The sequence below is a fragment of the Acinonyx jubatus genome, chromosome B2 (assembly GCF_027475565.1).
Source record: "Acinonyx jubatus isolate Ajub_Pintada_27869175 chromosome B2, VMU_Ajub_asm_v1.0, whole genome shotgun sequence".
NCBI classification, from domain to species: domain Eukaryota; kingdom Metazoa; phylum Chordata; class Mammalia; order Carnivora; family Felidae; genus Acinonyx; species Acinonyx jubatus.
The window spans coordinates 119,082,799-119,097,180 of NC_069385.1; the positions used below are offsets into that span (position 1 = coordinate 119,082,799).

The 14,382-nt window shown below is 53.1% G+C and overlaps 1 protein-coding gene and 1 long non-coding RNA gene across 9 annotated transcripts in view; one reads left to right on the forward strand and one right to left on the reverse strand.

The window, feature by feature from the left end:
- LOC113598919 (uncharacterized) overlaps positions 1 to 14,382 on the reverse strand; it is a 23,875-nt gene continuing 9,493 nt past the window's right edge. For 3 of the 5 annotated variants that reach the window (XR_003419684.2, XR_008298662.1, XR_008298665.1), the window contains 3 exons: positions 7,973 to 8,038; positions 5,492 to 5,674; positions 4,292 to 5,292 (listed from right to left, as the gene is read on the reverse strand). This is a non-coding gene — a long non-coding RNA (uncharacterized LOC113598919). Of the gene's footprint in view, positions 1,138 to 2,422; positions 5,394 to 5,491; positions 5,675 to 7,972; positions 8,039 to 14,382 lie in introns of those variants that run through there. The other 2 variants (XR_008298663.1, XR_008298664.1) reach the window with 2 other exon arrangements.
- NOTCH4 (notch receptor 4) overlaps positions 2,736 to 14,382 on the forward strand; it is a 22,345-nt gene continuing 10,698 nt past the window's right edge. For 2 of the 4 annotated variants that reach the window (XM_053222986.1, XM_053222987.1), the window contains exons 1-17: positions 2,736 to 2,935; positions 3,738 to 3,819; positions 4,011 to 4,303; positions 5,829 to 6,176; positions 6,254 to 6,376; positions 6,495 to 6,731; positions 6,846 to 7,001; positions 7,310 to 7,504; positions 8,888 to 9,001; positions 10,110 to 10,223; positions 10,311 to 10,433; positions 11,184 to 11,343; positions 12,572 to 12,717; positions 12,999 to 13,151; positions 13,367 to 13,484; positions 13,702 to 13,789; positions 14,144 to 14,297. In XM_053222986.1, the coding sequence (XP_053078961.1) occupies positions 2,875 to 2,935; positions 3,738 to 3,819; positions 4,011 to 4,303; positions 5,829 to 6,176; positions 6,254 to 6,376; positions 6,495 to 6,731; positions 6,846 to 7,001; positions 7,310 to 7,504; positions 8,888 to 9,001; positions 10,110 to 10,223; positions 10,311 to 10,433; positions 11,184 to 11,343; positions 12,572 to 12,717; positions 12,999 to 13,151; positions 13,367 to 13,484; positions 13,702 to 13,789; positions 14,144 to 14,297 (2,665 nt within the window). In that variant the 5' untranslated portion in view covers positions 2,736 to 2,874. The remainder of the gene's footprint in view (positions 2,936 to 3,737; positions 3,820 to 4,010; positions 4,304 to 5,828; positions 6,177 to 6,253; positions 6,377 to 6,494; positions 6,732 to 6,845; positions 7,002 to 7,309; positions 7,505 to 8,887; positions 9,002 to 10,109; positions 10,224 to 10,310; positions 10,434 to 11,183; positions 11,344 to 12,571; positions 12,718 to 12,998; positions 13,152 to 13,366; positions 13,485 to 13,701; positions 13,790 to 14,143; positions 14,298 to 14,382) is intronic. The other 2 variants (XM_053222988.1, XM_053222989.1) reach the window with 2 other exon arrangements.

A 14,382-nucleotide genomic window follows, 5' to 3' on the forward strand; every position in this document is an offset into this window, starting at 1 on the left:
CCAAGCAGGCTTCAAGCCACCAGTGCAGAGCCCGACACAGTACTTGGGCTCATGAACCACGAGATCATGACCTGAGCTGAAATCAAGATTTGGACACTTAACTATCTGAGCCACCCATACACCCCACTGACACTGTCTTTAAACTCAGCTTCTGCCCTATCACACCCCAGGTCCCCCTTCTACCCAACCACTCCCTTTCTGTCTCTGTTATCCTTTCATTGTCTCAAGCTGCGGCCTAGTGCACTAGCCTCCTTTTCCACACACACACACACACACACACACACACACACACACAAAATATGGGGTCAAGAATATGGAAGAAATGGAGAGTTTCATTTTTTCCACTCAGGTCTTCATAGTTCCGAGAGAAGCGTAGTGTCCCTTCTTATTTTCCTTTCCCTTCTCACAAACATCAAATCTCACCCCGTCAACCAGTCAACAAACCAGAAGGTAGCAAAAGGAGAGACTTTTCACACTAGGTTTCTTGTGCCCAAGACTCCATCCTCAGAGCTGCCACCAACTAACAAAGATGATGGGAAAGTGGCAATGACATAAACAGGACAACGGGACAGAAACACACACAGGAAACTCACGAAGAAGAAACAAGAATAGCCACTAAATACATGAAAATAATGTCAGCTCTCCAACAAGCACAACTGAAAACAATGAGACACCATTTCACCTGTCAAAGTGGTAGGTATTCCGATTCTGATCAGCAGCGTCGGCGAGAATAAGGGCATGCACAGACACTACGGCCCAGGTGCGGTCCTGTGCTGCTTTCTGGAGAATAACTCGGCAACACTTAGATACCAAAACCTTTCAAAATAAGCCTAACCTTTGACGCTTTGACTCAGTGGTTTCACTTCTAGGAATTCGGCCTATGGAATCACTTAGGCAACCATGCAAATATGTATGCTCAAGAATATTTACTGCAGCATGCCTTACCATAATTTTAAGGATTGAGATCCAACTAAATGCCCCCACAATGGGAAACTGGATTCAATGAACGAGGGTTCATCAAGCAGTGGGATACTTGCCAACCATTAAGAATGATGTTAGCCCATGTGTCTTCTGGTGTGCTGCGTTGAGAAGGCTATAGCCTCACGTTGGTGGTATTCCTGGCCCAAAATGAGTAAACTGAAGAAACATCAGACATACCTAAATTTAGAAACAACCTACAAAATAGCTGACCTGTATTCTTCAAACCTGTTAATATAATAAAAGGCAAAGTTCGTCTAAGGAATTGTATCCATATTAAAGGATATTGAAAAGACATGATGATTAAGTGCAAGGCATGATCCTGGACCAAGAAAAAAAATTCAGTATGAAGGACATTATGGGGCAATTGGCAGATTTGGAACATGGACAGTAGATTAGATAATACTATTGTCTCAACTTAAGTTTCCCAATTTTGATAGTTGTACTGTAGTTATATAAAACATGTTCTTGTTCTTAAGACATTCATACCCGTGTTTTTATAAGTAAACGAATACCTTGTGTACAACTTACTCTCAAGTGGTTCAGAAAAAAATACTGTGTATTTAGAGAAATAATGATAAAGCAGATGTGGTCATGATGCCAGTTGGTGAATCTGAGTGAAGTGTATCCTAGAATTATATTCTTGCCCCTATGCTGTGAGCTTTAAATTATTTCCAAATAAAAGAGTTTTTTTTTTAATATATGAAATTTATTGTCAAATTGGTTTCCATACAACACCCAGTGCTCATCCCAAAAGATGCCCTCTTCAATGCCCATCACCTACCCTTCCCTCCCTCCCACCCCCCACCCCCATCAACCCTCAGTTTGTTCTCAGTTTTTAAGAGTCTCTTATGCTAATAAAAAAGAGTTTTAAAAAGGGAAGGTACTCCGGGCACATCAGGCTGCAGCTTTGGGTACCACAGTGCTGGGGCTGTGCATGGCTATTGATAACACCTCCAGCCACCCCAGACTCTCAGCTCTCTGTGCTACTAAGGAAACTCAGTGTGTGACTGACCCTGGAGCTGTCCTGGGTTGACTCGAAACAGGTAGGATGAGTCAGGGAAATGAATTCTCTTTTGTCGTTTTATTTACTCCAGTTCTGAACTCAGAAACTGACATTCCGTACATCTCAGAGATCTCTGTGGTAGAGAAAGGGAAGGGAACCTACCTAAATATAGAGTTTGCACTGGATAATCCAGACTGCACATTTCAGTACCGACAACATCCATTTATCATTGATATTGGTTTTATACGTTTCCCAACAAAGGAAGGCCAAGATTTCCCCCAGAAGCAGCCCAGTAACTTGCCCATTACCCCAAAGGAGAAAACTAAGTCCCAGCAAGGGCCAAGGTAATGGCTAGGAGTGCCCTGCATTCCCACTGCCAAGGTTAGTGGTTTCGACTTATAGAAAGTTGCAGATTGACCCAGAAGCACGGATACTAACCTGGAACAGAAGATGCCTCAGCACCCCACACCTCTGTTCCAGGCCCTGACCTTCCCAGGGCAAGGGTAAGCCACCTTGTCATTCTCATCTCTAGAAAGGGGAGACCACACAACAACAGAAGGGCTGGAACTGAACCCAGAACCCACCCCCCAGCCCGGTGCTCCGGTCCTGTTCACCTGCCACACCATCCCACTCCCCCTCTCCCCAGGGGTTGTCAGGGACAGAAGGCCCCTCCCTCATCCCCCTCAATGTTGTTCCACTCCTCCCCCTCCCATCACTAGGGTGTCCAGGACATTGTGTGACTCAGGAAACAGCTCAGACGTGAGGCTTGCAGTGGGCAGAGGAGGAGGAAGGGGCCGTGGGAGCAGAGGAGGTGGCTCCTGCCTCGGTGAGGGCTCTGAGGGTCCTTGCCTGAGGAGGCAGAGGATCTGGGTGTGGGGCGGTGCTCTGGAATGCAGCCCCCTTCACTGCTGCTGCTGCTGCTGCTGTGTCACTCAGTCGTCAAGACCAGAGGTGAGGCATGGGGTAGGAGAGGTGATGGGACCCATCTTCCTTAAGAGGGTGTTGATGGGTTGGGGGCGGAAGGCCAAGCCCCATGCTTTGAGAGGACACTGGGTGGAAGAGAATCTCACCACCATCACCCCCCAAATGCAGGGAGAGAAGACTCTGCTGCTGCTGCAGCTGCACAAACCAAGGCTTTGGGGCCTGTGCCAGGGGCGGTGACTGTCTGGGGAATGGATGGGAGGGTGCCCGCCTCAGGGAGAACCCAGTTGGCCTTAGTGCTGGTGGACAGCAGGCTCTTGCAATCACATTTAGGAGGTAAAGAGGGGAAAAGACTGGCCACCTGCTAGGGAAGGCGATGAGAACAAAGCAGGAGATGGAGACATGGGAAGGTCAAGGGCTGACCAAGTCCCTTTCCCGGTCCAGCTGTCCCCACCCCCCGGATGGCTCAATGCTGGGCCCTTCCGGGAGGAAATCCCTTCAATGTCTCAGCCATTCACCTTCCAGGAGTCCCCTGGGCCCCCCTCCTGAGCCCTGTTGTCTCCATTCCAAGGGATGGAGCCTGAGGCTGGACTTGGAAGGCTGGCTAATAAACAGGAAAGGGGGTGGGGATTAGGAGCTGAGAGGATCCCCAGGCCTGGGATGGGGGCGGGGCAATGCCAGGGCAAGAGCACCACTCCGGTAGGGATCAGGCAAGTGCAGAAGTGGTGGTGGCTGACAGCACGTGTGGGGCTGCTGCAGGCAGCAAAGCACCCAGAGAAATCTGGGAGCACAGCGCTCCCCACTCCTATGCCTTCCTCATCTCCATCCCTAGTGCTTCGGTGTGGGGACTTCCCAGAACCCTGTGCCAACGGAGGCACCTGCCTGAGCCTATCTCAGGGACAAGGGAGCTGCCAGTGAGTTCTCCTGGGAGTGGGAGACCAGAAATGGGGAGGGAGAGCTGGGGAAGAGGAGGGACTGGGAAGGAAGGAGAAAGGGAGGAGGTAAAGGCACTAAAGGGAAACAAATGAAGGCAAAGGAAGGGAGGTGGGAGAGAAGGCAAAGAGGACCCAGTGACTTAAGTTTTCCACTCTCCTCCCCTGCTCAGGTGTGCCCCTGGCTTCCTGGGTGAGACATGCCAGTTTCCTGACCCCTGCCAGGATGCCCAGCTCTGCCAGAATGGGGGCAGCTGCCAAGCTCTGCTTCCCGCCCTCCCAGGCTCCCCCAGCCTTCCCTCTCCCTTGGCCCCCAGCTTCTCCTGCACCTGCCCCTCTGGCTTCACTGGCCACAGGTGCCAGGCCCAACTCAAGGACCCCTGTTCTTCCTTCTGTTCCAAAATGGGCCGCTGCCATATCCAGGCCTCAGGCCGCCCGCGATGTTCCTGTCTGCCTGGATGGACAGGTGAGCACTGCAGTGGTGGGGAGGACGGGACAGGCAGGAACACTGGACTGGGAAGTGGGGTGGGAAAGATGGAACTGGAGTCTGCAAAACAGCCAGCCCCTTTGAGGACAGAGGCTGTGAGAATCAACAAGCCCTCTTGCTGACCATTGACCCGAGACACATTCACCAGCATGGCTGTACCAATGGTTAAAACGTTGAAGTGTTTTCAAACCCGTTAGTAAATGGCTACTGCCATAGCCTCCTTAGTGCCCCAGCCTGGCCCCTCGACCCAGTAGCTAGAGGGTTAATGCCTAGCACAAGGCAGGGAGAGGGGAACCTCCTAGATTCTGCATAATGGGCATCTGGCCTTTATTCTTCCAAGTAGGAGCCCATAACAGCACCTGGAAAGACTGTGGTGGTGGGAGGTGTAATGGGGGTGGAAGGGATCTGACCCAGAGAGAGGAACGGGTATCAAGGCAAGGAAGAGGGGTGCAACCCGGGGACGAGGGTGTGGGACCTCGTCCTGGTGGGCAGGGCGTCCTAGCCCGGGGAAGCAGTCAGGGGTATGGGACAGAGGTGAAAGCCCCTGGAGAGGAAGGCTCCTCTGATCTACCAGGAGGGAGGGGACTGGACAAGGCAGTGAAGACCACACGGGGAGGAAAGTGATCTGTGAGGGGTGGACTAGAAGAGCAAGGCTTCTCAAACGTGGCAAGGCACAGCAATCACCTGAAAAGCCTGCAACATACTGGTGCCCACATCCCAGAAAGGCTGCTTTAGTGGGTCTGGGGTGGGCCCAGGCATGCAGATATTTTGAGTGCCTGGGTAATTCTGAGGATTTGGGGGTGGGAGACCAGCCTCTCGTGGTGTGACAACAAGGAGGACTGTCAGTGGCAACTTGCCAGGCCTTGTGCTTCAGAGCAGCGGCCCACGTGTCCACTGCCAGCTCTGCCACCGATGAGATGCGCGCCCTTGCATCAGGTAGTTAAGCTCTCTGCATCCTCAGTTGCCAGCTGATGTCCACACTTCATAACACTGCCGAGAGGAGGAAAGGGAGTGATGTTCAGGAGGTGGTCACTTAGCCCAGTGCCAGCCGCCACCACCGCCGTTGCCACTGGGGGGAACAGATGAGACGTCTGTCTCCTTATCATTATCTGCAACACTGTACCCACCTAAAGATTAGGAAATCCAGACAAGAGAGGCCAGACACACCTGAGGGCACACAGCGGTGGTGGCACAGCAAGGTGCCGAGTCTGGAGGCCAGCTGCTTTTCTCCTCCCCACCAAGGAAAGGCCACCAAATTTGGAAGGACACTGTGTCTCAGGTCTGCTCAGCAGGGCCAGCCTGCAATACTCCCACCAACAACGACAGGTCCCATTTTCCAGAATGCCAAAACTGAGGCAAGGGGTGGTGGAGCAGGGCAAAAAGCGTATGGGAACAAAGAGAAGGCAACATGAAAATCAGACACAGATAATCCAGTGAGAGAGCTGGATTCTCCCAGTGGAGTGGGGGGCGGGGATTGAACAGCGCCCTCTGTCCTCTGCCTCAGGTGAGCAGTGCCAGCTTCGGGACTTCTGCTCAGCCAATCCCTGCGTCAATGGAGGGGTGTGTCTGGCCACATACCCCCAGATCCAGTGCCGCTGCCCACCTGGCTTCGAGGGTCATGCCTGCGAACATGATATCAATGAGTGTTTCCTGGACCCAGGGCCCTGCCCCAAAGGCGCTTCCTGCCATAACACCTTGGGATCTTTCTGGTGTCACTGCCCCACTGGGCAGGAGGGTCCACGCTGTGAGCTCCAGCCAGGACCCTGCCCCCCTACGGGCTGTCCCAATGGGGGCACCTGTCAGCTGGTTCCAGGGAGAGACTCCACCCTCCACCTCTGCCTCTGCCCCCAAGGTGCGTCCTCACGTCTGCCACCCCTCTCTCGGGGCAGGGAGGTCCCCTTCCCTTCACTAATCCCATGACCCTGTCAGGTTTCAGAGGCCCGAGCTGTGAGGTGAATCCAGATGACTGTGCTGGGCACCAGTGTCAGAACGGGGGCACTTGCCTGGATGGGCTGAGCACCTACACGTGCCTCTGCCCAGAGGCCTGGACAGGTGAGTCGTTTAAGCCAAGTCCATGGCACCCGTGGCCCATATGATCAGCCCCTAGCCTCCCCTCCTCACAGGGCTCCCAACTCCAGCCTTTGTCCCGTTCCCATCCCATCCCCCACAGGCTGGGATTGCTCCGAAGATGTGGATGAATGTGAGGCTCAGGGTCCCCCTCGCTGCCAAAATGGGGGTACCTGCCAGAACTCAGCTGGCAGCTTCCATTGTGTGTGTGTGAGCGGCTGGGGAGGCACAGGCTGTGAAGAGAACCTAGACGACTGTGTTGCTGCCACCTGTGCCCCGGGATCCACCTGCATCGATCGTGTGGGCTCCTTCTCCTGCCTTTGCCCACCTGGCCGCACAGGTGTGACAGAGGGCTCGGGGAGGTGGCCGTGAGGATGGCAAGTGACAGAAGCATAAGGGGGGCAGCTGGGATCCTCAAGCGGCCCAAGAGCCTCAGGCCCATCCTGCCCTCCAGGACTCCTGTGCCACATGGAGGACATGTGCCTGAGCCAGCCATGCCACGGGGAAGCCCAGTGCAGCACCAATCCCCTGACAGGCTCTCCACTCTGCCTGTGTCAGCCTGGCTACTCGGGGCCCACCTGCCACCAGGACCTGGACGAGTGTCAGATGGGTAGGGCACCCCCACATCAGATCCTCTCTGAGTCCCAAACAGCCTCTGCAAATTGTTTTTCAAATTAAAAATACAATCATCTCTTTTTTCCCAATTTTGTCCAGATTTGGCAATTCTTCCCTACACGGTCTTCTCACCAGTGCTTAGCCCTCCGGGCCCCACTTAGTCCTCGTCTGTGTTAAAGACACCAGCCCTTTCTCCGATGTGTTCATTCTGCCACAAGCAGGCCCTCATGCCTTCCCTGGCAGGCTGGCCTCCTTGCCCTTCTGCCCTGGGCCCCTGTGAACTTCTGACTCCTCTCCTCCTAGCCCAGCAAGGCCCCAGTCCCTGTGAACACGGCGGCTCTTGCCTCAACACCCCTGGCTCCTTTGACTGCCTCTGTCCCCCTGGCTACACGGGCTCCCGCTGCGAGGCTGATCACAATGAGTGCCTGTCCCAGCCCTGCCATCTAGGCAGCACCTGCCTGGACCTGCTTGCCACCTTCCACTGCCTCTGCCCACCAGGTACTAGATGGATGGGGCCCTGAGTAGAGGACACAGGGGACTAATCCTGAACCCACTAGGCATGACCCCTCCAGAACATACATAGCCCCAGGCCAGTTGGGATCAGCTATCAAAGAATACCTCTTACTCATCTCCCCACCCAAGATGAAAACTCTGGGAAACCCATGGCCTCTAGGAGAAGGGAAGCCACAGATGGTACTGAGGTTGTACACTGCCCAACTCTGGGGGTGAGAGGAGAGCATTCACTTCATAGTCATTGTAAAGTGCGCGGCCTGGTCCACTGTACACAGAGGCCCATCAAGGAAGTGCAGAACAACAGCAGCCTCGGCTCATGCCAACTCAGAATGTTCCTCCTAATCACAGAAACTCTCCCCTGTAGAGACTGAGTAAATCCTTAAAACCCCAAAGGGCCTGTATGCTTGAATTTGGTACAATAGAAAAAAAAAAGTGCCACAAGGCTGCACCTACCTCCAAGTTACTTTTAAGGGAGACAGGTCTCCCCAGGGGTATAGTGACCAACCCGATATCAGGAAGCTGAATGAAACCAAAAAAATAATAGCTTACTTTATGCCAAGTACCACCTGAACATCTTACATGCATTTTGTCATCTTGGCAATAACCCTCTAAGGTCAGTATTGTTACTGTGTCCATTTTACAAGAAACAGACACAGAGAGATTAAGTGAGTTGTCCAGCCAGTAAGTGGCATGGCCGGGATTCAAACCCAGGGCTTCAGTAGATTTAACCACTACACCAAACAGCCTTCCTAAACTGAGCAGCATCCAAGGAAAAAAGCTGAGAAAACCATGCAGTCCTCCAAGGGACAAGGTCATAGATACCAAGGAAATTCAGAAGCAGAATCCCCAGGCAGGAAGTGGGAGGCAGCCGAGGTCTAGAGGCTGATCCACTTTCAGTTCAGGTTGAGACTGCGGATACCAGGACAAGCCCAAAGATACAGGACAAATATGTGACCAACAAGCTACCCAAATGCCCTTCAAATACCCCCCGTTGGGGACTCCTGGTCTCCCTGGCACAGAAGCCTGCTGGGGTAGAACAAGAGGCATGACTCACCTCCAAGCAGATGCCCATTTGTTTCATTTGACCTTGAGGACCTCCAGGCTCATTAGCCCAGCCCAGTGAGCCTGCCGTCTGGGCACAGACACTTCCTTGCTACCCCCTCGGGTCCCAGCAGGTGCCCTGCTCCCTGAGCTTTCACATTTAAAGGGGGCAGAGCCCCACACAGCAGAGCAGCAGGACCGCAGGCTCGTCGCCCCAACCTTCAGGCAGACAGCATCCTGGGAGGGTTCTAGAACCCTGGTCCTCCTGGGCAGAAGGGGTGAGCAGCCCGGGCAGGGCTCAGCCTGCACCACATCTCCATGTCCCAGGCTTAGAAGGGCAGCTCTGTGAGGTGGAGACAGACGAGTGTGCCTCTGCTCCTTGCCTGAACCAGGCTGACTGCCAGGACCTCCTCAACGGCTTCCTGTGTGTCTGCCTGCCTGGTGAGTACAGATTCCACTCCAGCCCTTCAGCCCAGGCCCCTGAACCACACTGCAGGCCCGGCAATCCCAAACCTTTTGAAGTTCACCCTGGCTTGGCCAACGAGGCTCCCATTTCTCCCAACTCCTCTGCTCCCCCAACTCTCTTCTGTTACATCCCAAACCTTCCTCGCGTACTCATCCACCTTTATCTCTGTCCTGCCAAATTACCCAAATCGTCCTTTCTGGCCCTCCTCCAGAGTCCGCTCGTGGGGATCCCAGGCTGGTCTTGGCACTGCTCACCCTGGATGCAGGGAAAACTGCCCCCGGCCTTCCTTCTCCACCACTATCGATCCCTCTGTTCCCTGCTGTGATGATAACAGATGTTTCTAGACTATTTGCTCCAGGCCAGGCACTTGGCTGTGTACTTTTCAGGCATTACCTCATTTAATCCTTTCAATGACACCATAAGGTAGGTTCTATTATTCCCCTTTTACAGAAGAGGACACTGCAGCCTAGAGAGCCTGAGTAACTTGCCCAAAGTCACACAACTGGCAGGTGCTGAACATCATCCTCCTGTCACCTCCACCTGCCCCAGGTGTCTTCTCTGGGAAGCCCCCCAGGTTCACTTTTCCTGGTGAGGGGAGGGGCCACGACTTGCATTTATGCTTTTGATACATAGTATTTTCACCATTCACACACACAGCCAGTTATACCTTCTTTATATAAAGAATGAAGTTACTAAGATATGCTGCTATGTTCTGAAATTCAAATCACTCTTTGAGCAGCCCCCAGATTGGTACCTTCATTATATAATGATACATGCAGATGAACCTCCAAACCAAGCCATTTGAAACAAGATTCTCTTCACTGCAATTCATAGCAATGTTATTTCTGTCTGTGTAAATAGAAGGTTAAATATCGGCATTAACTCTAAATTTCTTGTTTGAATCCATGAAATCATACCTGTACATCTCAGTCACAAATATTTGTAACAAACTCCCTGATGAATCCAAAGTCACGAAAGAAAGAAAAAGGAGGAGAGGAGAGGAGAGGAGAGGAGAGGAGAGGAGAGGAGAGGAAATGAAAGATAACCTTTACCATCTCTCCCCACTTACTCCCTGCCCCCCAGGATTCACTGGCTCCCGGTGTGAGGAGGACATCGATGAGTGTGGAAGCTCTCCCTGTGCCAACGGTGGGCAGTGCCAGGACCAGCCTGGATCATTCCATTGCGAGTGTCTTCCAGGTAGACCAGTGCTCAAACACTGCAGGGAAGAGTGGGGGCCAAGTGCAGACTCCCCTGCAGGTCCCTGACCCTCCTGCTGTGCCATAGGCTTTGAAGGCCCTCGCTGTCAGGCCGAGGTGGATGAGTGTCTGAGTGGCCCATGCCCCACTGGAGCAAGCTGCCTGGATCTCCCAGGAGCCTTCTTTTGCCTCTGCCCCTCTGGCTTCACAGGTAAGCAGGGGAGGTGTTAGAAAGGACTGGCAGGATAGTTGAGTCCATTAGGGGTGGAGCAGAGGTCACTGCTGGATATTCAAGGGTTGGACTATAAAAAGAGAATGAGAATGGAACCCCTTCAAATTATTCAATGCAAAACCTGCACAACCTGAGGCTGACAGCAGGTGTTATTTACAGGGCGCACACTGGGCCCAACATGAATGGTGTGATTAGGGCTCAGAAACAGGATGGGGTTCAAGAGGAAGCCATTCATTTCCTTATCTAGAATGTATTAAGTGCCTACTATGCACAGCCACACACAGACACAAGTTGGTAAGAGACCTGCTCTCCTCAAGTGGCTTTAAATCTAGTGCAGAGAGACCAAGAAGTCTCCTGTTGGTTATGGCCATAGGTGCTCTGAGAGAGACTGCACAGGATTCTATAAGAGCACAAAGGACCAGCCAACCAGACTAGAGATGAGAAAGCTTCATGAGGAAGTAATGGCTGAGCTGAGTCTGGAAGAATGAGTAGGAGTTTGTCAAGACAGAATGATTACATGTTTTAGCTGCAGGTAACTGCATTGCGAAATGATGCCATGCAGGACCCTGTGTGCCATTCTGAGGAAGTTAGACAGTATCCTGAGGCAACAGGGAGCCACTGAAGGACAGGTTCGTGGGGAGTGAGCAAGTCATATGTAAAAAGTGGCTTTGGCCCCATCAAGGACATAGAGGGACTCTGTTTTCCCTCTGACCCATCTCCCCACCCCAGGTCATCTCTGTGAGGTTCCCCTGTGTGCCCCCAACCTGTGCCAGCCCAAGCAAAAATGCCAAGATCAGGAAGACAAGGCCCACTGCCTCTGCCCTGATGGAAGCCCTGGCTGTGCCCCCATTGAGGACAACTGCACCTGCCACCACGGACACTGCCAGAGGTAACCTTCCACTGTCCTCTGGGTCCTCCTCAGCTAGGCCAGGGGGAGACAACCAGGGAGGGGTGAGTCTGCAAGAAATGACCAATAGGGAAGAAGAAGGAAATGGCCAAGTTCTGAGGTCAAAGCCAAGGTGAGGGATCCACTAGTGAGTGCTATCCCGTGAGGGGAGAGTTCATAAATAACAGGAGAAACGGAGGGCTAGAGGGTCAGAACAGGAAGAAAAACATGAAATCCCAGGGCCAATTAATCATACATTAGAGGGGTACCTAGGTGGTTCAGTGAGTTGAGCGTCCGACTTTGGCTCAGGTCATGATCTCACAGTTCATGAGTTCAGGCCCCACGTCCAAGCTGTGCTGACAGCTCGGAGCCTGGAGCCTGCTTCAGATTCTGTGTCTCCCTCTCTCTCTCTGCCCTTCTCCCACTCTCACTCTGTCTCTCTCTCTCTCTCTCAAAAATAAAAAATTGAAAAATTTGAAAAAAATCATACATTAGACAAATATTGAACATCTACTATGTGTGGATACTTTTCCAGGCACTGGAGGAATGGCACAAAACAAAAGAGACAAAGTGTCTGTTCTCATGGAGCTCTCATTCTAATGAGGAAAGACAGATAATAAACAAATTATAGAAGAAATGTATATACATATTCATACATATAGTCGGAGAAACAAGCAGGAGGCATGTATGGAAGGGGGACAATGCTGAGAACAGAGCCACTGAAGAAGGGGACCAGAGTCTCAGGGCCAAAAAAAAGAAGAGATCAGGGGACTGGGTGGCTCAGTTGGTTCAATGTCCAACTCTTGACCTCAGCTCAGGATGTGATCTCAGGGTGGTGAGTTCAGGTCCCACGTTGGGCTCCAGGCTGGATTGGACTCCAGAATGGGCGTGAAGCCTACTTAAAAACAGAAGAGGTGCCTGGATGGCTCAGTCGGTTAAGCATCTGACTTCGGCTCAAGTTGTGATCTCATGGCTGACAGCTCAGGTCCTGGAGCCTGCCTCAAATTCTGTGTCTTCCTCTCTCTCTGCCCCTCCCCACTCACACCCTGTCTCTCTCTCTCTCTCTCTCTCTCTCTCTCTCTCTCTCTCTCTCTCTCTCTCTCAAAAATGAACATGAAACAGAAAAAAAAAAGAAAGTCATAGGGGTCTAACTAGTGATGAGGAGTGGGGAGGGGAGAAGAAAAAATCACCAGAAGAAGAAAACCACCCTTCTTTTTCTCGTTATGACCAGATCCTCATGTGTGTGTGATGTGGGATGGACAGGACCAGAATGTGAAGCAGAGCTAGGGGGCTGCATCTCCACGCCCTGTGCGCATGGGGGGACCTGCCACCCCCAGCCCTCGGGCTACAACTGTACCTGCCCCACAGGCTACACAGGTGAGGCCCTTCCCAAACCACAGACATTCTGGGCTGGCCACCTCTAATCAAGAGCAAGACCAGTAGAGGCATGTGTCCTAGGCCTCTGGGTCTTGGTCACCACCAAGGAGAACTGGTCATGTGCTGCAGGGACCACAGGCGATATGCAGGAGGTGATAAGAAAAGAAAAGAGGTTGGATGGAAGACAAAAGGGATGGGGATGAGGAAAAGGAAGGGGAGATAAGTGGAGGAAGACAGAGAGAAGAGGATGCCCTTTCTCAGACCCCACTCATTTCCCTCAGGCCCCACCTGCAGCGAGGAGCTAACAGCTTGTCACTCAGGGCCCTGTCTCAACGGTGGCTCCTGTAGCCCCAGCCCTGGGGGCTATTCCTGCACCTGCCCTCGGAGCCACACTGGGCCCCGCTGCCAGACAAGCACTGACCACTGTGCCTCTGGTGAGTACCTACCATGTTCTGGGGCTGGGCCACAGGTGGATGGAGGAACTGGTCAGGGTGTGTTGGTGCCGTCTGATAAAAATCCACTGGCCACCACGAGCTGCAGTTTTGATGGGGGCAGCAGGGAGTGCGTGTATGTCCTGTGCGGGGTGTGACTAAGGTCACAGCCCACGTATGGGTAAGGAACCCAACCCCTCACAGCCTCCTCTCTCCAGCCCCGTGCCTCAACGGGGGTACCTGTGTGAACAGGCCTGGCACCTCCTCCTGCCTCTGTGCTGCGGGCTTCCAAGGCCCACGCTGTGAGGGAAGGACCCGTCCTAGCTGTGCAGACAAGTGAGCAAAGACCCCTAGAGGAAGGGAAGGGGCCCCTCAGCCTTCCCACCCTTCCTGTCCATCTCCTCTGGGGCTCCAGGCTGCCTTGAATTCCACATCCCACATCCTTTCACCATGACTCCCTTTCTGGTTTCCTATCTCATCACCGCGTCACACACTCCCTCCCCTTTGGTTGCCGGGACTGCCTCCCACCATGCCTTGTCTCTGTCCTGTCCAGCCCCTGTAGGAACAGGGCAACCTGCCAAGATGGCCCTCAGGGTCCCCACTGCCTCTGCCCCCCTGGCTACACAGGAGACAGCTGCCAGGTGAGGGGTGCTGAGCCAAGTGTGCTGAGGAGGGCGATGGCTGAAGGGCTCTAGTGGGAGGGTCTCAGGGACTAGAAGAGCAGGGAGCTTGGGAATGTAACCACATGAAAGGGGGTGTGGAATCTGGGAGGTGAGCTCTAGCTTGAGGTTTGCATGGAGTAGAAGTGAGGAAAGGATTTCTGATCCCAGGAACTGTTCTGGGATGTGGGGGTGGGGGAGGGAGGCTATCACCTGGCCCCAGACCATTCAGGAGAGAGCTTGACAGGTAAGGATTTTGAGCAGCTGGCAGAAGACCATCTCTGGGCCTGAACACATGACACTCAGTCTTGCCCCATGCTCTCTCCTAAACCTCAGACTCTGGTGGACATCTGTGCCCAGAAGCCCTGTCCACACAATTCCCACTGCCTCCAGACTGGGCCCTCCTTCCAGTGCCTGTGCCTCCAGGGATGGACCGGGCCTCTCTGCAACCTTCCGCTGTCCTCCTGCCAGAAGGCCGCTTTGAGCCAAGGTACTAACCCAAGGACCAACTGGGGAACAGATGAAGAGAGAAAGGGTGTCCCTCTCTACCCGATCCCTAAGGGCATCCACATACA